At 47.1% G+C, this 21,473-nt stretch overlaps 2 protein-coding genes across 3 annotated transcripts in view; one reads left to right on the top strand and one right to left on the bottom strand.

Moving 5' to 3' along the window:
* The first annotated feature begins 2,362 nt into the window (after window positions 1–2,362).
* On the top strand, window positions 2,363–11,355 carry LOC119461634 (uncharacterized). Of its 2 annotated transcripts, XM_049660955.1 has the most exons (4): window positions 2,363–2,541; window positions 8,077–8,097; window positions 9,425–9,481; window positions 10,506–11,355. In XM_049660955.1, the coding sequence occupies exons 1-4, from the start codon at window positions 2,385–2,387 to the stop codon at window positions 11,114–11,116; spliced, it is 846 nt and encodes a 281-aa protein (XP_049516912.1). In that variant the 5' UTR covers window positions 2,363–2,384; the 3' UTR covers window positions 11,117–11,355. The 2 variants fall into 2 exon arrangements, with proteins under 2 accessions (XP_049516912.1, XP_037578931.1); XM_037723003.2 differs by lacking the exon at window positions 9,425–9,481.
* A 9,946-nt stretch (window positions 11,356–21,301) lies between these two features.
* LOC119461626 (uncharacterized) overlaps window positions 21,302–21,473 on the bottom strand; it is a 1,690-nt gene continuing 1,518 nt past the window's right edge. Inside the window, exon 2 of the mRNA XM_037722990.2 lies at window positions 21,302–21,473. This exon is cut by the window's right edge and continues 467 nt beyond it. Within this exon, the coding sequence (XP_037578918.1) occupies window positions 21,354–21,473 (120 nt within the window). The 3' untranslated portion in view covers window positions 21,302–21,353.

Raw genomic sequence — 21,473 nt, 5'->3', positions numbered from 1 at the left:
GTCTTCGATGGGCGCATCCGAATGTAGAACAAATTACTCCATCTCCCGCTAAAGGGAACCATGTGTGGATGCGAAGCAGCGGGGAGATGGTTAGCTTGAGCGGGAGATGGTTTCGCGGCAGCGGCCCGAGCGCTCCTCGCGGCGCTGCACAGGAGAGAGAATGAGGCGCGCGTGCTCCGCCATTTTCATACCGCGGAACTACCGTGGCGCCCCAGCGGAGTATGTAGCTGTCGCACCACCTGTCGTGCGCCCCTCCGGATTCCTAAGGAGAGAAAGGGGGGAGCGTAGGAGAGGAGACAGAGGGGAGGGGACGCGCATGCGCTGTGGGGGTGTGGCACGCGGGCGCCGCTCCGTAGAGTAGAGGATTCCTAGAGGAGAGAAAGGGGGAGCGTAGGAGAGTAGAGAGAGGGGGAAGGGACGCGCATGTGCTGTGGGGGTGTGGGACGCCGCGGGACGCAGGACGGACAAAGCCCCCACCATAGGCTGCTTCGCATCTAAAACTCGCATTGGCCGTATGCTGTATGTGCGAGTGAAAGCGCGCGAGGGACGCGCGCTTTCACGGGGAGCGACCGCACGGCGGAGAGCAAACGCCACTTCTTCCGTCGCGCGAAAGGCCGTGGTGGGACGGGAGGGAGGGAGGGAGGGAGGGGAGGCGACGTTTAGCTGCGGCACCAAATGCGTATCTTGCGACCGGGCGCAAGGGAACTGGCGACTCAATCTCCCACGCGAAAGGACAGAGGGAAGGCAGCGCGGGAGGGAGGGGCTGCAGCTTCTGCTCTACGAGCAACTTGTACTTTGCGTTGCGCCGGGCGGTCGCGCGCACCGTATCTTGAAAGCGATCTGCAACACGGCTCCTACCTTTGTATGCGCTGTGCTTTCGCCGCTCATGCAGTTTCCGTTAAGAGATATAGCGCATGAACCTTCGCTCGCTGCTGCTGGCGCGCTTGCTCACGCCAGCGTTTTGACAGTGGTTGTGTGCGGTCACACAAACAACGCTCAGAACTGTTGTCGACGGCGGCGGCGTTTTGCCCGCGTTCGCACCGAACGCGCGCGGTGTTGGTGACCTCTTTATGAAGAACGTGCCAACTTTTGCCGTACACCCTATATCGGTGTACCGTAGCGACCATATGGCCGTGGTCCCTGTGGTCACTAAATAAATGAAAACCACCGGATCATATATATTTCTCATTCTTTAATAGTTCAAATAACCAATTACACCATCACATCTTAATAGTCATAATTGGAAATGCATAATTCCCACCATAGGACAGCTTCGCTGGTCTTCCCTCTCCATCCCTGTGGAAGGGCTGACAGTATTTTTTAATAAGTAATGATTTCAAAAAATGCTACGCGCTTATATGACAATTTCCTAGTGGGGAGTTTCGGCCTTAAGTTTTTCATACTTCGCGGGCTTTTTCAGAGCCCAGAAGAAAAAGGAGAAAGAACCATGCAAAAGATAACGGGAAGAAACAACTTCATTTGGTGTTTCTGAGCCCGCTCTACAGCTCTTCAGAGACGACTTATGCCCTAAAAGAGATACCTGAATTTTTGCACAATTAAGCTAATTATTTAGCTGGTAATCACACTTCAAAAAATATTCTTTTTAACAACTAAAACCAATATACGCTAGTCTCATTCGTATAAGGTGTACCATTCTATTTTTAAATTTTGGTTTTAGTTATATGACACACTCGGTACATAGGGAAAGGTCCTCTTCCCGCGCCGGGAAAGTGCGGTACAAGACAATCGCAGAGGTACGTGTACATCCGTCCACACTTGTGCCTATAGAGCGCTGAATCAGTGCGCTGCGATGCAAAGAAATTGATATCTGCGTTGCAGGCCTGTTTGAGAGACAAAGCTTGTGACCAGCTGAAGCCACCGAAGGGCAATGCAGTACCTTGAACTAAGCAGCTGCTCTGTTACTACTCTTTCTTTGCTCTGGAGCCCCGTCCTCGAGTGCTCTAGACAGAAGTGTGAACGACTGTATTATCCAGTTCTTGCCTAGGATGATACGCGAAAAAGCGTTCGCACTCTGAGAGTGAGGAGCACTTAGTAATCTAGGGCCCCTTGCTACATCAGTCACTGCACCCTAAGGATATATGTCTTTATGGTGGGCATATAGTGTTTCTTGGCTGCACCTCGAAGCCCCATTCCTCATGTGAGGTATGCGGTGAGAAGCCTATCTTCCCTCGCGTTTCTCGGCTGCCTGCAGGCCAGGAATGTCGGCTAACGATGGGCCGCCTCCCTCATGGCGAAAGGCGGCGGGCCTAGCTGCGAGAGCCCCACTCTAACCGCGGTCTCTGGACGGATGCCACAATGCTCTGCACGGCACGCACAATGGTTCTCGTGGGATAGATGTTCGGCCCGCATCACGTTGACACCGGATGCGGAGGGACAACCTGAGCCTTCCCTTGGCCACGACCGGAAGCCTGCGTCTTTCTCAGCCAGCGGCTCACTGCGTCGCACAGTGCGGTCCGCGTACAGTCTGCAAGATGAACGCCGTCTGGTTTTTCCTCCTGTGCTGGGCGCCATTCCGGCTACGTAAGCATCCTCCCTTAGTAATGACTACAAAACTACTTAGTTACAACATTCCAGTATGCTTATTAAGCTCTATATCTATAGCCAAGTAAAATTTTGCCGTGCACATGCATAAAGACGCTGAGAAATACTCTGGGTGTGGCGCAAGCGACATAGTGCCCGTGTAGTCCTAGCACATTCTCTTTTTGTGACTCAAAGCCAGAATTACAATTCAAGTGAAGAAACAAGTTCTAACGACTGCTTTCAATTTAGGCATGGTATACCGACGGTTAAATTCATTGTCTGCTGATTGATGCAACCCAAGCCTTTACGTTACGCATATGATTCCGGGTGCCAAGAATTTCATGGTTAGCGGCTGTCGAGTTCTGATACGATGTGCTGCAGAGGGGAAAATTAACAGCCGACATAGATTATTCCGCATTTAGATCGCTTGTGTTACCTGGAATATATAGAAGGTTTCATGTAACTTAACCAAACTAAACTTTGCAAAAAGTGGTACGTCGTGATGCCACCAAGGCCATATTGTTTCCTAGTTATTCGGTTACCGGAATACTTGCGCGCTTAGTTTGCGAAATCAAAATCAGATATGTAAATTTTGAAGTGTATATTCTTTCGGGCATACAGTTGTACTTGAAAATGTGGTAGCGTGCGTTCAGACACGATAATGCAGTTGTTTTCATAAAGTTATATCTTACGTGGTACTTTTTTCCGAGCTCCGAAGAACTCTCGCGAAATGCGAAATATTTGATATCACTGCTTATTTGTTCGCTTACCAGGGCCTCTATTTCCTAGCGATGCTTTCCGCTCGATTCTATGCCAATCTTATCATCCACCGCTCACGTCTAGCTGGTCCCGCCGATAACGCGGGCGGAGCGCCGCTGTGACCACTGACGAAGCGCGAAAAGCATGGCATTAGCATTGAAAAAGGCATCGCTACAAAATAGCAGCCCTGGGCCGGTATTTTGTAGGGCCGGTATTTTGTAGCGGTGCCTTTCCGATGCTAATGCCTTTTCGCACTTGGTCATTGGTCAGAGCGACGGTCCGTTCACGTTATCAACGGGATCAGCCGGCCGTGAGCGGTGGATGATAAGACTAGTATAGAATAAGGCATAAGGCATCGCTACAAAATACCGGCCCTGGATTACAGGCTTCTCAAGTGCGTTTTCAACAAAAGACACCTGCACGGTGGCGGAGACCACTGTGTTTTATTCGGCATTTCAGCGCCGACCTGTCGTTTATCATTTTCGATCGGTGTGCCATTCCATCTTTACAAGGTTGCTGACGTGGCTGTCTTACTCGGGTTGGCCTAGGCCGATCGCTTCCTTCTGGCGGGCATGTGGGCTTAGTTCTTTGGACACCCTATTGGGAGCGCTGCAATACGGGTGCGCATGAAGTCCCTCCTTTGATCAACGCCGTCCTTGGCCATCCTTTTATCCTTGCCATGCTTTGATCTATCTTTGCCATCCTTTGCCATCCTTTGATCCATCCTTTGATCAACGCCGCTTCTCTCTCTCTCCTGTATCTCTGATTGGACGATGATAGCGCGCGCTTTCACTTGCTTATATTTTGTTTTTTTCCGCCTCAGAGCCATGTTGAAAGTCACTCTGCGCAGCCGCAGTCTTCGGCGGCGGCGCGCGCCCGGCCTGAAAGCTTCAACGTGGACTTTCTAGGCGCGCCACCGTCTGCTTGCTTTCGCAAGCAAAAAGAAAAAAAAAATCAAGAGCTTTAGGAGAGGAGACGGCGAAGGAACGAGTAGATGGCGGTACTTTTACTATATAGGGACTTTAGGTGCGCAAGGGCGTGGTGACGTAATTTTTTCGTATATTGCGGATTTTCTTTAAAGCCATATAAAAACAACCATGCACGTAGATGATAACTTAATGAGACCAACTCTATTGGGTGTGCATGAAGACACTGTACGTTTTTAAATTAGACTTGTTCCGTCAAACGAACATTTAAACATTCGCATAATTAGTCTTAACTTTTATCTAACTAAGCGCGCTAAAGAATGTTGATGATGTCAACCAGTATTTTTTAGCCTGCATGTCCTGAATTTTAAAAAGAACGTGTAACGTTAATAGATGGACTAGAGCGTAAAATGGGCCCTGACACAAGCGCAAATTACATTTTGTTTACGCGAGGAAACTGGATATTTAGGAGATAGGTGTTTAGGCTCCTCATCAAATGCCTCCGGGATCTTGAGCTGGAGTGTGAATGGTGAACCGTGCTGTACGTGAGATAGCAGGGCAACCTGGATCGCGCGCAGTCTGTTGCGCCCCTGTTAAATTCGGCATCGCCATTACTCTTCCCTTTTGTCACGTACTTACGAGGTGCCTTTTGTTATCGGTTGTACTATGAGGGGCTTAAACCCTACTGCACTTGATAAGTGGCGCTCAGGTGGAGTAATCGCTGGTAACTTTTACAAGGCTAGGTCCCTACAGCAAGCAGCAACACTTCTCCTCCTCTTCCTTCAAGCACCTCAGTAGGACTGCGAAAGATATGCCGCTGGTCAGGTTCACCTACGATGTACGTTTCTTCAAAAAAGGTTTGGTTCTAGTTACGTGAAACCCTGCTTATCTTACTAAGGACCAGCTATGGTTATCGTGCTTTTACGTTGAGCGCACGCCCTCTCCAGTAGTTACCATTGTCGCTATGGCAATGGTAACTATACACCGTTGCCGTGACGGAAAAGCCGCAATGGTTCAATTCCAGACTGCTTCTTTTCGGCTTTCGTCGCAGCACCCACTACGTTATCATCAGAAACAGACAATTGGCGTTGCACACATTAATAACGTGTTAGGCCTGACGTTAAGAGACAGGAAGAGAGCGGTGTGGATCATAGTTCAAACGGGGATAGCCAATTTTCTAATTGACATGAAGAGAAAAAAATGGAGCTGGGCAGGCCATGTAATGCGTAGGATGGATAACCGGTGGACCATAAGAGTTACAGAATAAATACCAAGAGAATGGAAGCGCAGTCGAGGACGGCGTAAAACTAGGTGGAGTGATGAAGTTAGGAAATTTGCAGGTGGCAAGGTGTAACCAGCTAGCGCAAGACAGGGGCAATTGGAGATCGCAGGGAGAGGCCTTGTCCTGCAGTGGACATAAATATAGGCTGATGATGATGATGATGATGATGATGATGATGATGATGATGATGATGATGACATAAAAAACGAAAGAGGATCGAGCCACTGACGGATCCAGAGGGAAGGCCCTGGGCTCCCCCCCCCCCCCCCCCCAACGATAAATGCCGGCCCATAACGCTGGCAACATTGAGCGTGCAGTAGTCCCCCCCCCCCCCCCCGTCGATTCCCCCTCGCCCCTTCTCTACAGTGTATGTTTTGATGAGATACGTATCCAGAGCAACCCATGGCACTCGAGGCTGCTCTGGATACGCCAATCGATGGAGTGATGAAAATATCTGTATTTTGCCCGATCAACCTTTAGGAGTGAGCAGATATATTGTTACCGTTAAAAACCTGTTACATATATTTTCAAATCAGTTTCATAGCAAGAGCAATCCGTCCACGTCCATGCATTCGGTTTTCTCCGCGACCTTGGCTCTTAATTCTTAGGTCAGCAGATTTAATTATAAACAAATATTTGCGTATAAAAACTGGCAGGAAGTGGCAGTGGACGCGAACCAAGTCACTCAACCCCATTACATAAGATTTAAGGGAAAAAATTATCGATCTACATGTCTTGACAGCAGCTGTGATAAAGAAAAACACACTTGGCTATCGACACGAGCAGCAGCACAGCTAATTTAGATATATCCAACTACAGTGAGTCTACTGTAGTCATATATCGAACATATTTATGAAAGTGTACATGCCAAATGCGCAGTTATGAGAAAAAATTCGGCTACAACACGCATAAAGTTCTGATATTTGCGACATGTCAGATATAAGGTACCGTCAAGCTACCTTGCATACTAGCTTTTGTGGAAACAGCCCTCCGATCCAGCATCGACAAAGGCTACAATACACTCCTTGCGATGACGTAGGGAAGAAAATTAGCCAGTGAATTGCGGCGTGACCGCATCGCTCTCAATCTCCAGTTAAAGAACTTTAGCAACTGCAACTTCCCGGCCTGCTGTGACTGCGCGCCTGTCAAGTGCATGTGCTCCCACTGTTGAAAATTATACAAACACACAAACAAAGGAAATAGTTGGTTTATTCCGTACATGGAACTACTTTTAATCATGAAATGCTTCACTTTTTGTACACCATCAGCACACGTATATTATTCGCTGTCTTCAACACGCTGCCCACAGCGTCGATGTCCGCGGGGGACTGTGGTTATGCGGGAATAGACTAGACACCAGTTTTACGAGTCCTGCTATATTCACCGTTAGCATCGGGCTCGACGCTGCAGCGTCTAAGGAGAACTCGCAGACTCAACGACGACGATCCCGATCGTCGCTGCATACTGAGCCGGGCACCACCCTCCTCATCACCCCAAAGGTCGCTACTTGGGAAATGCGTTGTTCAGATTCCCTGGTCTCCGCTACCTCGTGACTCGCCCGTCTCATATCAGGACGCCTGAAATGAGGGCATTGTTGTCTCAGCTCTCAAACGCTGCATCTCACTCTCCAAACGAGACATAAAGCACGCATGTGTTGTTGCAACAGCTGAGCGATTAAAGCGTCAGTTATAAGCAGCAGTTCGGCAATGCAACCCTTTCTTTCTTTTTTTCCTAATTGATTTGAATCTATCTTCAAGAAATGGAGGATGCCAGGGTAAAATTTGATGTGATGCAGCTCAATGGGCCTCGGTCCCCCGTTACAAAGGCAGGATAGTGTAAAGCGTATAGAACAAACATTGGTAGTATAATACAGATCACAGAGCTGTCAAAGTCAAGATGAAATTAGTAATTTTACAGAGGTACATGGTTCCTAACCAAAGTGGGAGACGCCATGTATGATGCTTAATGAAGGATTTGACGAGAGAAATGAGCCCGAGATGGTGCCATGGTCTGCACGTCAAGACCCACTGTGCCACCATAGAGCTATATTTTATTTTATTCGTTCCTTTGGTGAACGGTTAACTTGTGCCGGCTTTCAAACAATTTTGTTAACCTCTCTTGGATGCACTACATCTCCATCTGGATTTAAAATTACTTTCATTGAATTGTGCAATCCCTTCCAAAGGTACTGGCAACGGGGAAAAGAAACAATTCATGCTAAAATGGAAGGTCGGTCACCCAATATACTTTCGGCAATTTCTTCCACAATATAGCCAAACCAAGCCAATTCATTTACCTTCCCGAATCTCATAATTCGCATACAGTGAATTTTGGGATGTGCTGAGCTCTCTTTCCCCCCCATCTTAAATTCTTTAAGCTTGAAGTGATCAACAGTGGTCGAACAAGAAATGCCTCCGGAGCCTACGTTTTGGCAAGGGGACTCTAGCCTCGGGCTTTCTCTTTTTCGCCCTCTGTTGATGGCTTATAGTTGGTAAGAGGTGTACTAGAAATAACTTTGCTAGAGGAGGTCGCACTAATTCGAGTTTTGTCTGCTTTCTTCTTTTTCAGAGGCTGCTGAGCCCACTGGAGGTTCGTCAATACCAGTGAATTTGTAGTATACAACGCATCTTATTTCGTCCTTTTCAGAGCTTTAGCACTGCGCCACGCGCTAGCACTGTGGGCGTGGCAGCTATGACAGCAAGTGCTCTCAGCACTAGCCTACCGGTCTTACCAAGCTAACTATGGCTCACGTGTAGTTCGTGTGCGGCAATGCTGTCTTGCCATCGCGCTCCTCGCATCATCAAAGAACGCTTTTGTTGTCTCCTACGACAAGCGTTCTCTCCTGCTCGCATTCCCTGTGAAGGTTTTTTCCGACGCTTGTGAGCAGTTAGTGAGACTAAGAAATACAGTACAGTAAAACCCATCTTTGCACTCCGGTCAAATGCGTAAGTAACCATAAATGCCGACTGGGTTCAAAGCAGTTAATGAGAAGAGACAAAAACATGCGGCGCGTGCGTCTTCCTTTTTCATGTCTAATGATGACAGCTCGGTACTTACCAATCAAGCAACGCATTTGACCGCACGTATATTAAAATTGTAGGCGTACCGCTCCATTAAAATTAGCCACTGAGGTTCACATTCTACGGTTTATTATTATTTATTGCATTAGTGGTTTAAGTGTAAATAAACATATACGTATAATTAGCATTCGATACACCCGGCATAACGAACATTGTGAGAGAAAGAGAGGATAATACATTTAGTATAAGACGAAAAGCTGAGAGATCGGTTAGAACCAGTGTCCTAACCAATCTCGAAGAATCGAAGATAGAGTTCTCGAAGATCAAGGACGCTGTGAAATCGTTAGGTGAATATACAGCGGTTCTATAAGACTCAAAAATGCGCAACAACGTATTGCATGCCTGTGTGAGGTCCCGAGGTCACGAGTGCGGCATTTCCTAACTAAAAACAGTTTACGGAGAAGTCACATTAAGTAAAGCTATTGTGCTTAAGCGAATGCGTTTGCGAAATATTGCGCTTCGCCCGTCCACGTCGTTCTTCCCTTCTTCGTCATCTTTTTGCCAGTGTAAAACTCAGCGTAACGCAATCATGTACGGAGAAGTCGCCGATTTAAAGCACGTATGGTATTTGTAAGGAACTTACACGCAAGAGTCGCCCGCTCATTGGTCGGCGTGTCGCGTACGAGAAAATGGACCCTGCATGGAAGAATTGGACTTTGGAAAATGTGAAGGCCGATCTTCTTTATAATTTTTCAGCAATTCCGCTCGTCAAAACACTGGTATTTATCTGTCTTACGACTCTTCACTATTTTATTGCAGTCTGCTAGTGTTGTATAAATAGTAATTTCTAAGTGCATTTAGAACATTTCTTTAGAAATGTTGCGGACTCCACGCAGTATCTCTTCTTCTCGAAACAGCTGAACACATCGACAACGCCCTGCAGAAAGGTATAGGTACGTTTTATCCCAATATTTCTTGATCGACGAGAGAATCTCTGGTTTTTATGAATAACAATTCACCTTCGTCTAGTTAAATAAAAGAGAAGATGGCTCACTGATGCTTATTCATCCAGGTGAAACTTGCCCTGCCATCAATGCAAAATAGTATTTCAAAATGACAGAAAGGTGAACGACTTGTAATGTATTCATAGACACTTTAGGTAGCGCGACAAGACAAGGAGAAAGAAGGAGCGACCTGACAACGGCTTGTCCTGTTAGTTCCTTGCTTCTTTGTCCTTGTCTTGTCTTTTATTTTATACATATTGATTTTTTACTTATCATATGGGTCTTGATATTCAAGGGTTACGCTGAATGGTTGTTTTCTTTTTCAATATATTGTTCCGTGCCTTTGGGTGCTAAGACCAAAGAGGCCAATAGCCACAATCGAGGATCATAAGACATATATAAATGAAGATCTGGGGCCGAATTCACAAACCTTTTCGTTCGTAAGTGCTGCTTGCCATGCCAAACACCACGATTGGTCGACACTTGCTTCTACGAACAATTTTAGCGTAAGAACGTTTTTGTGAATTCGTTCCCTGGCTCGTGAATATATTATACACACCAAAAGTTTTCTCTTGTCACACATCGCTGGGCCATCTACAGTGAAGTAACGAGACTAAGAAGTATCGTTGCCTCACTGCTTTATTTATCTACTTCGATTTACCTGCCAAACATTGCGTAGAGCTGTAACAAAAGAGCAGGGACCGGATTCACAAAAACGTTCTTGCTAAACTGTTCGTAGAAGCAGGTGTCAGCCAATCGTGGTGTTGGACATATCATTAGCGAAGGCGGCTGACCAGTGGAAAGCAGCACTTACGAATTAAAAGCTTTGTGAATTCGGCCCCAGAATTTGTTTTTCCCGCAGAAAGTTCGACCGTCGACCACTTTTTTTTTTTTCACAGTAATATGCTTGTTGCAAAACAGAGTAACGGCCCAGTGAGCGCAGCGCGATATACATACGGCTTTCTTCGCGCAGATGTGTACGTGCGAAACCCGAAGGATTCGAACTTCTACATGGATCGCATCCTGCTGACGGACATGATAGCGCAAGTGCGCTTCCTGGACCTGGACCCGTTCCATCTGCCACCTTTCGAGACTGACTTCAAGGACAGCATCCTGGGAATCCCCGTCCGCGGTCACGCCAAGTTCGTGAACGGCACTCTGCGCGGCCTGTCGCGCGTCAACCGCTTCGGCGACTGCACGGCCCCCGGCTGGCTCAACGGCAACATCACAGTCACCTGCAACCTGCTGATCGACGACCTGGACATCGTGTACGACGCGCGCGTCAAGTACGGCATGGTGCCCGAGCTGCGCGTGCACGTCGAGTCTCGCGTGGGCACGTGCTACGCGCACATGGAGGCCACTGCGGCGCCGGGCAAGCCGGCCGTGCTGCGCTCCTTCCAGATCACCGGTCTCGGCGACCTCGACACCAAGTGGTCGGGCCTAGGACCGCTGAACCCATGCTTGCGCAGCATCAACGACGGCTACCGCGCCAACATCGCCGGCGTCGTCTACAGCACCTTCTACAGCAGCTACAAGGTGGCACTGGACCGGTCGCTGTCGCACGAGCCCATTCCCAAACCTTGAAGCAGCAACCGATCTCTAAACGCAGCGAGTGTGCCGCGCGTGTAGTCTACAATACCGCACTGTAACGCGGTGACGCCTCCGTCACTTTGCTTTATCTTCGCGTCGTTAAAGCGGAGACATTACCCGTGGAAACTGCAGTAATATGAGGACTGCGCTGCTACACCTGCATGTGCGTACATTAAATATGTTGCTTGGTTTGGGTTATCCATAAAGTTTTCTGTACTTCGTTTAAATATATACACATGTATAACTGACACGTTTTTGTGCATTGTTGACTGCTCTGATCAACATAAACAACAAAAACCGTTGTTACCTTCGAGCACAGGCTTCAAAGGAATGTATCTGTCAAAGAAGTATGTTACTCAGATGGTGCACTGCTTAGCGACGGCGAGAAGGTGAAGCTGCATACTTAGATCTGCAGGATTTTCACGTTTTACAGACCAACGACGGCACGTGCAGCTTCGTACTGTAAAAGAACAGGGTTTTGTTGAAAAGCACACAATAGCCTCTCCTCACCGGTGTGAGGAAAGGCTATTTTTTGCTCCAATATGTGTCACGATGCGTTTTCAGTGGAGTCCCACAAACACTGGGCGATTAAGAAGGGAATTTGAGAATGCTTCTCTATAGGAGTGTGCGAATGCCGATTTTTGAAGTCGAATACGAATCGAATTTCGAAGCTACTTTTTATATAACATCGAATATAAGTTTTAATTATTCGATGTTTAATATAAAGTTCGTTAATTAAATTTGGCTTACGAACACCGAACTTAGCTGCCCTGGTCCGTCAAACAGGACTACGCATGCTATACATTCTTGTTTGGGCGTGTGGTTCAGAACGCGAAAAAAGGAGACAGATGAGAGACAGTTGGTGTTTCACCTGTCTTTCTGCTGTCCCCCCCCCCCCCCCCTTTTTTTTTTTTCATGTTCTAAACCACGCGCCAAGACAAATATGTACAGCAAGCCTAAGCACCAACTTGCCCCCAAAAAAAGTTTTTGGCAGGACTACGCCTTTTTTTTTATTTCGTTTCAAAGTGAACGCGTGTGTTAAAACGGATCCTACAGTGTGATTACATTCAGATATGCCAGAGCATAGCTTAAGTCACTAAATTAAGCTATGCGCGTTGGCACATTTCAGAGCCCGAGAGTTGCTTTGGGACGCCAACCCCCATAGTTTCTAAAGCTATGCTCACCAAGCATTAGTAAAGTTTAGTGTTTAAGCAGAGTGCGATCTAAATCAGTACTCCTAATAAGAGCATTATAACTATATAATGAACAAAGGTGGGAAACCATCAAGCGATACCTTGATCTTATATTAAAGTGTTATTAACATTTTCAATGAAAACTTCATTTAATTTCAAATGCAGAATTGATCAGTTCACCAGTATGCATGAAACTCAAGCGAAAGGGACACAGAAACTGCATGTTTTTCTTACTATTTCCTGTAAGTCATCAAGGCGTCCACGAGCGAAAACAACAATAAATTTATAAGCGCGTAATTTTATACGTTTTCACTCGTCTATTACAGTGGAACGTACAAGTACGACAAGTACAGTCGTATCAAGTACGACACCATTTGAAAAGGTCGCACTGACGACGATTTTGTTTGCTTCTGTGATTGGCTGGCGGAGTAACACAACCCCGCGCGGTCCGTGTGCCTTTGTTGCCAACTGCTGTTTTTTAAAGTTGTATTCTACTATAGAAGCAAAACTGCATAGTGAGGGACGGTAGGAGACAAGCATGCTGTCTAGGACGCTCAGCAGAGGCCTCCGCCTTTGACGCAGCCTCTCGAGCAGTTCTCTCCAGCCCGTTAACCTCCGTCACGCATTGCTCAAGCACCTGCGGTTCACATGCGACCTGGCTTTCGACGGTGCTCGGTTAGGGCCGGAGAAAGGCCGCCGAGGGTCTATTTTTATGATGTAGGGGAAAGAGGCATCGAGCCTTTCATAAGCACCTGCAGCGCTGGGGACGCGAAACCGGGCGCCTCTCTATGAATACGGCGCTTATCTGTCACCGAGGTTATTGCTATAGTGTCTACAAGTAAGTGCGCCTGACGTCGGCGGGCGCACACTAGCGCCATCGTTTCGGCGCCTACAATAATTTTCGCGTATAGCTTTAAGAAGCGCTCAACTCAAAGAGTTTGAGGCATATAAGGGTCAGATCTAACAACCGCATTAGAGAACGCAAAGATTTGACTTTGATATGGCTCCGTGTTAATTCGCCCAATCATAGTCAGTTGTCCGTTGAGATAAGCTTAAGTCCTGTTTCACATACACACATAATCAGGGCCTGAATTCACAAAGCTTTTCGATCGTAAGCGCTCCTTGCCCTTGGTCGGATGCCCTCGCTAATGTTATGTCCTCCAGCATCAGGATTGGCTAAAATTTTGTCTTACTAACGATTCTAGCGCAAAGCTTTTTGTGAATACCGGTCTAGAACACGTTTCTTTCTTTTTTCTGGGGGGGGGGGCATTTAACCCTGTTTGGACCTCGTGGCACTGGATAAACTGATTTAGGAACGAGGTGAAACCACCGTCCTCGGCGCCAACAATCTAGGTCCAAGTCATTGAGGAGATTAGATGATCGTCCACTGAGTTTATGGATAATACTGGAACACAGTCCCAACCGATCATCGGCTCAGAAGGCAGTGAAGGCACTTTGGTGCTTTCTGAGAACGACTGGCTTGTGCGAGCGCCTTTGACTGCGTAGTGCCTGCCCGTGCACGTGCTTACATGCATTGCATTTCTTTCTCTCTCTCTCCCTTCTTTCTATTCCCTTTTTTCCCTTCCCCAGCGCAGGGTAGCCAACTGGTCTCTTGGCTGGTTAACATCCCTGCCTTCTTTTTATCTCTCTCACACTGCGCCAGCGCGTCTGACGCACTTGCGGATTCAGAGCTGGGGCCCCGGTGGAGCTGTCCACCCTCCATGACATGCCGGCACTTCAACGCTTTCTAAATCGAGAGCCGTACTGTTGTAGGGATAACAACAGCAAAGAACATGCTCGATGATTTGCTCACTCCCGCATTGATCACAGGCAGCGCTACCGGTCATTCCAATGCGGCAAGCAAAATAGATCTCAAAATCTACAACAAACCACAGTAGGCAAAGAACAGTTAGCTGATTCTTATGGGAAGTCTGGCCACAGGTATGACCGGCTACCCCGAATAATAGGCAGAAAAAACAACAAAGACAAAAAAAGCTACTCAGTTCGGGATAGACCCGATGGGAAAGTCGGAGAGAGGGGTCCATGCGATGCCATACCGGTGTGCGGTAAACTCGGCGTTAAAGTCCGCACACAGGCTCATTTTATCTCCAGAATATATTTTTCCTGCAATTTCCTGCGAGGGTCCTAGGCCCGTATTCACAAAAAGCGTTTGCGCTAGGATTGTTCGTAAGAGAAAACTCCAGCGAATCCTGATGCTGAACATATTATTAGCCAAGGCAGCCGACCAATGGTAATGAGCACTTATACGTACGAGAAGCTTTGTAAATTCGTGCTCTGAGCCCCTATTTACAAAAATGTTCTTACGATAGAATAACTGTTTGTAAGAGCAGAAGCCGACCATGCAACTGTGATGTCGTACATATCATTAGCGAATGCGGCCAGCCAACAGCAGTTATGAACAAAAAGCTCTGTGAATTCGGCCCCTTGACCCGTATATTCACAAAAAGTACTTACGCTAGAATTGAAAGGTAGAAATTGTCATCCACCCGACTGCACCACGAAGCTACAAAGGAAACCCATACGGGTTTCTCAGGAAAAAAGCCTCGCGGGTAAAGAAAAATTCGAACCTGCGACCAACACCTTACCGGGGTAGCCTCCTGGGGCGCTGTGCCAGGTGGCCCGAGTTTGGTAAAGTTCAGGATTTCCGCGAGCTCTGTCGACGCCCTCAGATGAATGAGGTAATGGCATCAATACATAAAATTCAACCCTCGGTGCGCCTCCAGATTCGTTGGCTTATCTAGATTCACTCTTATATTATCGTTACTTGGGCATTAACTCATGGGCGGCCGAAAAAGGAGTCACGTAGCCAAACCGTCGGTGGCCTTATTTCATTTGTTTATCCTTCCACCCAGTGCATGCATAACCTGTGCAAGTAAGTTATAGAAGAAATATTATCTTTTAACGTATTCGAAATAAAGGGTTGACGTGAGAATGCGCCACATCTGCACTTTTCGCATTCGACGGTGGATAGATAGATAATGTCCGAAAGAGGAGACACGCCCCTGACGCGCCTCAGAAAAAGCGTGGCAAGCGACTTGCTCCGACTGTGTAGTTAGACAGCGGTATAGTCACGGTATGGCGATATTGCGTTGATAACAATAAGCTGTGCTGGCGCGTTACATTATCCAGTTTTGTGTGTTTGAAACGAGGAAGCGGCGTGCGCAGGATGCACTCGTGTTGGCATAAGCGGTTTTATCTAGGACGTTTACTGTCCGCTGGGGCGCTATAACGTAAAGCTATTCCAATTCTGCAATCAGCCCTCCACGATTCCTCAAAAAATTTGCGCCCCCCTCCCAACTTAATTCGTCCGTCTGTCACGCGACGTCACGAAAACCGCGATAGCTCCCCATCTGATATGACGTTTACACACTCATTGAGACCCGCCGTGGTTGCTCAGTGGCTATGGTGTTGGGCTGCTGAGCACGAGGTCTCGGGATGGAATCCCGGCCATGGCGGCCGCATTTCGATGGGGGCGAAATGCGAAAACACCCGTGTACTTAGATTTAGGTGCACGTTAAAGAACCTCAGGTGGTCGAAATTTCCGGGGTCCCCCACTACGGCGTGCCTCATAATCAGATCGTGGTTTTGGCACGTAAAACCCCATAATTTACACACTGATTGAGCATGATTGAACTGAACAAAAGAAAAACAATTATTCCTGATTGACGCCTCCTTTCCTTTAGCCTTCTGCTATTGCTCAAATGTATTCGGGCTGCGCCCATGCAATTCACCTGTTTGTCACGCGACGTCGCAAAGCCGCGAGAACTCACCGCGTCAGAGTGACGTGCACGCGTTAAAGATGCATTAATATGCCGAACAAAACTTTTTTTTTTCTGAATAGCCAGAGCCTGCCCCGTTCTGAAAGGAATAGAAGATGGTTTCCCGCTGATTGCTCAGGCACTCGCTGTATACTCGCACCTGCAGGTGAGCATGGATTTATTTGCGTGTAATAAGACCTTTTGCGTGCCAGTAAAACGTTATCGAGCCCTTTCGGCACGTATGCGACATCGCTGTGCCAACTCTTCCTCGCTGAAGATCCGTTTTAGCGACATTCTTAAACTTCCGTCGCACGCCGCCGCGATTTTCAACCAGCCACTGCAAGCTAAGTAAGGGGAAGCGGACCAATCGGAGGCGCGGCACCACTCTCTTCATCCGGTTATCTATTTTTACTGCACTGTCTCCTCCCCATCGAAACCCTCTCCACTTGAGCGGGCTCCTCGCCTCTTGTCAGCCAGTTAGATAAGAAAAACCGCTCAGTGTAAACAATGTTATTCGTTTTAACGCCGTCCCCACCGATCTCAGAAGGCAGTGAAGACACTTTTGTGCTTTCTGAGAGGGTCTGGTTTCTACGAGCGCCTTTGACTCTGCAGTGCGGTCCGTGCACGACTCCATACCCCCACCCTCTCTCTCTCCCTTCTTTCTCTTCCCCTTCTCCCTCCCCCAGCGTAGGGCAGCCAACCGGACTCTTGACTTCTTAACATCCCTGCCTTCCTTATATCCCCGTCTCTCTCTCTCTTTGAAAGCGAACAATGGGGACCTATAAACGAGGAGAGCGTTTGATTGGGCTGTTCATACAACGCTGCGTGTCACCGCCCGATGCTTGCGTCAGTGGTTACGCAAATTTGACGTCAGGATAGATTGTAATAGTTTTACGTTATCGGGCCCTTGCTTTCGCGTGTTCCGCACTTTGTTCACTGACTGCCGCCGAGCAAACTCAGGCGAGCGAGAAACTCGGGGCATCCTGCATAGCACCCCTTGTTAGCTCCGATGGTAGAGTGACCACCCCGGTAAGGCGATGGTCTCGGGTTCCAACCCCGCGGACCAGGGCAAATATTTCTTCATCTGCGAAGCTTGCTTTCTGAGAAACCCGTATGTTTTCCCTTTGTAGCTTCGTGGTGCATTCGGGTGGATGACAATTTCTCCCTTTCATGAATTTTTCTCCACCTTGCGGGCATTCGCAGAACTGATTTTCCATATCCGTACGCTAGAACTATTCGTAAGAGAAAATTCAAGCCAATAGTGATGACGGGCATATGATTAGCGAAGGCTAATGGCAAACGACCCCCCCCCCCCCCCCCTTCTCTTGCCGACCTTGCAGTCGAGGTCGGCAGAAAACCAGATGGGATGATGAAGTTACGAAATTTGCAGGCGCAAGTTGGAATACGCTAGCGCAAGGCAGGGGTAATTGGAGATCATAGGGAGTGGCCTTCGTCCTGCAGTGGACATAAAATATAGGCTGCTGCTGATGATGATGAATGGCAAACGACACATAAGCATAAAAACTACGAATTCGGTCCCTGTTCACTGCGGTAGTGCTTAGACAAGCGCGACATTTCTTTTCTACTGGCAGCAGCGCTGCCCCGAACCATTTACTGCAGAGCATTGGCCCTTAACACGCACAGCCACACACAAGTGGCAGCGCGCACTCGATGGGACGCTCAGGGACGCTATAACGTAAAATGATTCCAAACTGTTTTGATTTCCAACTCCTGACGTCAAATTTACGTAACCACCAACGCAAGAATCGGGCGGTGACCCGCAGCGGTGTCTGAACAACCCAATCAAACACTCTCCTTGTTTATAGGAGGTCACCTTTGTTCACTTTCAAAACCAATAACATTGTCTACATTCAGTGATTTTTCTTACCTAAATGGCTGACAAGAGGCGAGGAGCACGCTCTAGTGGAGAGGGTTTTGGTGGGGCCGAGCCAGCACAGTGAAAATAGATAACCGCATGAAGAGGGTGGTGCGCCAGCTTCTCCGATTGGTCCGCTTCGCCTACTTAGCTTGCGGTGGCTGGTCGAAAATCGCGGCGGCGTGCAACGGAAGGATAAGAATGCCGCTAAAACGGATCCTCAGCAAGGAAGAGTTGGCAGAGCGATGTCGTATGCATGCCGAAAGGGCTCGATAACGTTTTACTGCCACGCAAAAAGGTTTATCATGCGCAAATAAATACATGCTCACCGGCAGGTGCTAGTAGCGAGGGCCTGAGGGATCGGCGGGCAGCCATCTTCTATTCCTTTCGGAATGGGGCAGTCTGTGGCTATTCAGAAAAAAATTCAGTTTTGTTCGGCATATTAATGCATTTTTTTTGCGTACACGTCACTTTGACGTGGGGATTTTTCGCGGTTTTGTGAGGTCGCGTGACAGACAGGCGAAGTGGACGTAGCCAGAAAACATTGGACCAATAGCAGATGGCTAATGGTGAAAAGGCGTCGAATAAGGAATGATTATTTTTCGTTTGTGCGGTTTAACCCTGCATAATCAGTGTGTACACGTTATATAAGATGAGGAGCTATCGCGGTTTACGTGACGTCGCGTGACAGACAGGCGAAGTTGGGAGTGGCCCGAAAATGTTTTGACCAATCGTGGAGGCTGACTGCAGAAATTGGAATCAAAACAGTTTGGAATAATTTTGCGTTATAGCGCCCCAGCTGTGGGCGGCTGACAGGGACGGTATAATATTTAAAAAAATTATTTCGATCGATTCTATTCCTTTTCAATCCACCACTCGCGGTCAGCCGATATCTGTGGTAACGTGGGCGGATTTCCGCCGGTCAGAAAACTGATGAAGAACGAACTGGAAGAGCATTGAAATAGAATCGCTACTCTATACCAGCCCAGTAGGCGCCATGAAAAAAGCTTGTTTCATCATTTTACATATCGCAGCGATCCATTCAATAAATTCCATGGGACGTGCGTATGTTACCCTGATAGCCTGCTTACCCATAATAGCCTGCTCGCTCAAAATATATTGCATTAAGGCATAGGTTTACGAATAAGTACATTTGGATATATTTACACTCACATAGCAGTATTCAATTTGTAAATTTACATGTTGTTTACAAACTATGTGGGCTACATACCGGGTGATCAGTTTTAGTTTTACAGAATTTTATAAATCGCATGTGGCAGATAGCATAATTCTTGTCCTTGAGCTGGATTATCCGAAGCACGAGAAATTGAAACAGATAATCCACTAATTAACAAACATTCACTAGTTAACTTTGTAATCAATTACATTGTAGCCGGAGAGCTTGCCAGATGTATCCTCTTGGAATTAATTTCCAGAATGACACCCGTTTCGAGATATTATTTCGCAAAGTGTGCGACGAAATACAGGGGCGTTCCATGCAGTTACTTTTGTGCTTAAATGCGTAAAAGAGCGTTTTGTTAAGAAGGTAAACGGAACAACAGTGCACTTTTACAGCGAGTTTGATGGCGCATATCTCAAAACTGGTGTCACTCTGGAAATTGATTCCAAGTGGATACGCGTTGTAAACTCACAGGCTACAATTCTTAAATTACAATAAGTGCCATAAAGTAATTAATTGGGAACCTGATTAATGATTTTTTAATTAGTTGAATATGTGTTTCTACTTCTCGTGCAAGTAACGTGAGCATCTCTAAATAATCGAAGACAAGGACTAGAATTGTGTTATCTGCAACAGGCGATTTTTAGGTATTCCGGAAACCTTTGAAATTATCATCCCCCATTAGTTTATACGGGACGTTTGAAGTTTGATTTTAAACCACAGCAGCTACGCCAATTGCATTCCTGAGGACATCTACGAAATTCATAAATGCGTATTTATAGCGCTAGCTGGCACTTTTGTTTAGCTACAGACTAGGTATAACAAGAAAACACCGGCTGTCTAGCAATGTCAGTCAAATACAAGATGAGGGATTTGGGGCACAGTTCTTGAGCCTAAGTGTACCTAATGAACGGAACCGAGGTCCAGTCCAACTTTTACTGCGGGTATATCGAAGCAGGTGCTCGCATAAGGACTTCTGCAAAGTGATAGACGCATAACGATCGCCTCAAATTTAAGATATTCATAAAGTCTGTAATTAAGAACGTAACTATTACGTTTTGCAAGTTGCTGTTTTGATACGAGCACCAGTAAATTGTGTCTGAATGGCAAAGCAATAAAGCACCACGGACGCACATTCTACAGATAGGTATACAGGTATAGGCTTCATGTGCAAAGTCTTTGATAGTCTAACGTTGAACGCTTTATGTATGCAACTTGGACACGCGCGCTTGGGATTGCGCTGCGTAGTTGATCAGTAGGGGATCAATATGTCTCTTCAGATGAAGAGCAATGTCAGTGCAGCAGTTCCCCTTGTCATTCGCCTTGTGTGAAGTTTGCTGTCTAATTCTAAGTTTACAGACCGATCAACGAAATTTTTGCGAAGCAGTATTGAAAGTTCAAGGTCATAAAAAAAGCAGGTTTTGAGATAATTCATTGATGGCCAAGAAGAGGCGGAAAAGGTCTGCGCCAAGAGGAAAAATTTAAGGCTGATGTCTAACTCGGCCTCGTTTTCGTACTGAGTGCACCGCGCCTCACATCCATTGACTGGGAAAAAAATATGTACTAAATTTTTCGTTATCAGACCGCAATAACGGTCCAGCTCTCGCCTGGATACCGAAATGCAATCTCCGGGAAAAGAGGCACGAAACAGTCGATTCAAGCACGTGCTCGACATCTATAGAAAGCGACATGGCCAAGACGAAAAAAAAAAAAACAAGTTTACAAAGTTCGGCCACTTGGTTCGAGCTCAACGTCATGCAAACAGGGCAGAAGACAGGAAAAAAGGCGTTCATCTTTTTTGTTTTTGTTTTTAGTGTTTACAAGGATTTTTTTAAACTTCCTCTTAAATTGTTCAGGTTTCAACGATTTTCCCTGTCAGCGTTTTATTGTTGAATTTCTTAGTTGCCGGTCTAGTTTTCAGCGCAGTGTTTTGTTTAAGGTTCATTTGACATTTTTTTTTTGACAATGTGTTCCATCATACAAGCAGCGCACGCGACAGGAGAAAGCGAGACAGACGACACAGGTGCTTACGAGGCACCTGTGTCGTCTGCCTCGCTTTGTTATGCATGTCGTCTATGCTGTTTTCATAATGTTTAACTCGACGTAAAAGCTAAGCGTGTGCACAAAACCAATAATGAGAGAGATCCGGGCTTTCTAGCATAAGACCTTGTTTTATTTGCGGACAGTGGCGAGACAGGAGACGCTAACGTGGGAAGGGGACGGCCCGGCAGGCTTGACCGAGGTTGGCGAGGTAGGGCCCCGAGAGCTGCGTCTGAAGGACGCGAGACAGCTCTTGTTCATAGCCCTTCTGGATGACACTGTA

This window comes from Dermacentor silvarum, chromosome 1 (assembly GCF_013339745.2).
Source record: "Dermacentor silvarum isolate Dsil-2018 chromosome 1, BIME_Dsil_1.4, whole genome shotgun sequence".
NCBI lineage: Eukaryota > Metazoa > Arthropoda > Arachnida > Ixodida > Ixodidae > Dermacentor > Dermacentor silvarum.
The sequence above is the reverse complement of the archived record's forward strand: the minus strand, read 5'-3'. Positions and strand labels throughout refer to the sequence as shown.

Bases quoted from the DNA above. Each gene is read 5' to 3' on its own strand.
- LOC119461634 (XM_049660955.1), top strand. From the start codon at position 2,385: ATGCGGAGGGACAACCTGAGCCTTCCCTTGGCCACGACCGGAAGCCTG. The intron at 2,542-8,076 runs GTAAGCATCCTC...CTTCTTTTTCAG, and splicing joins CTGGGCGCCATTCCGGCTAC to AGGCTGCTGAGCCCACTGGA. The intron at 9,482-10,505 runs GTACGTTTTATC...TTCTTCGCGCAG, and splicing joins CGCCCTGCAGAAAGGTATAG to ATGTGTACGTGCGAAACCCG.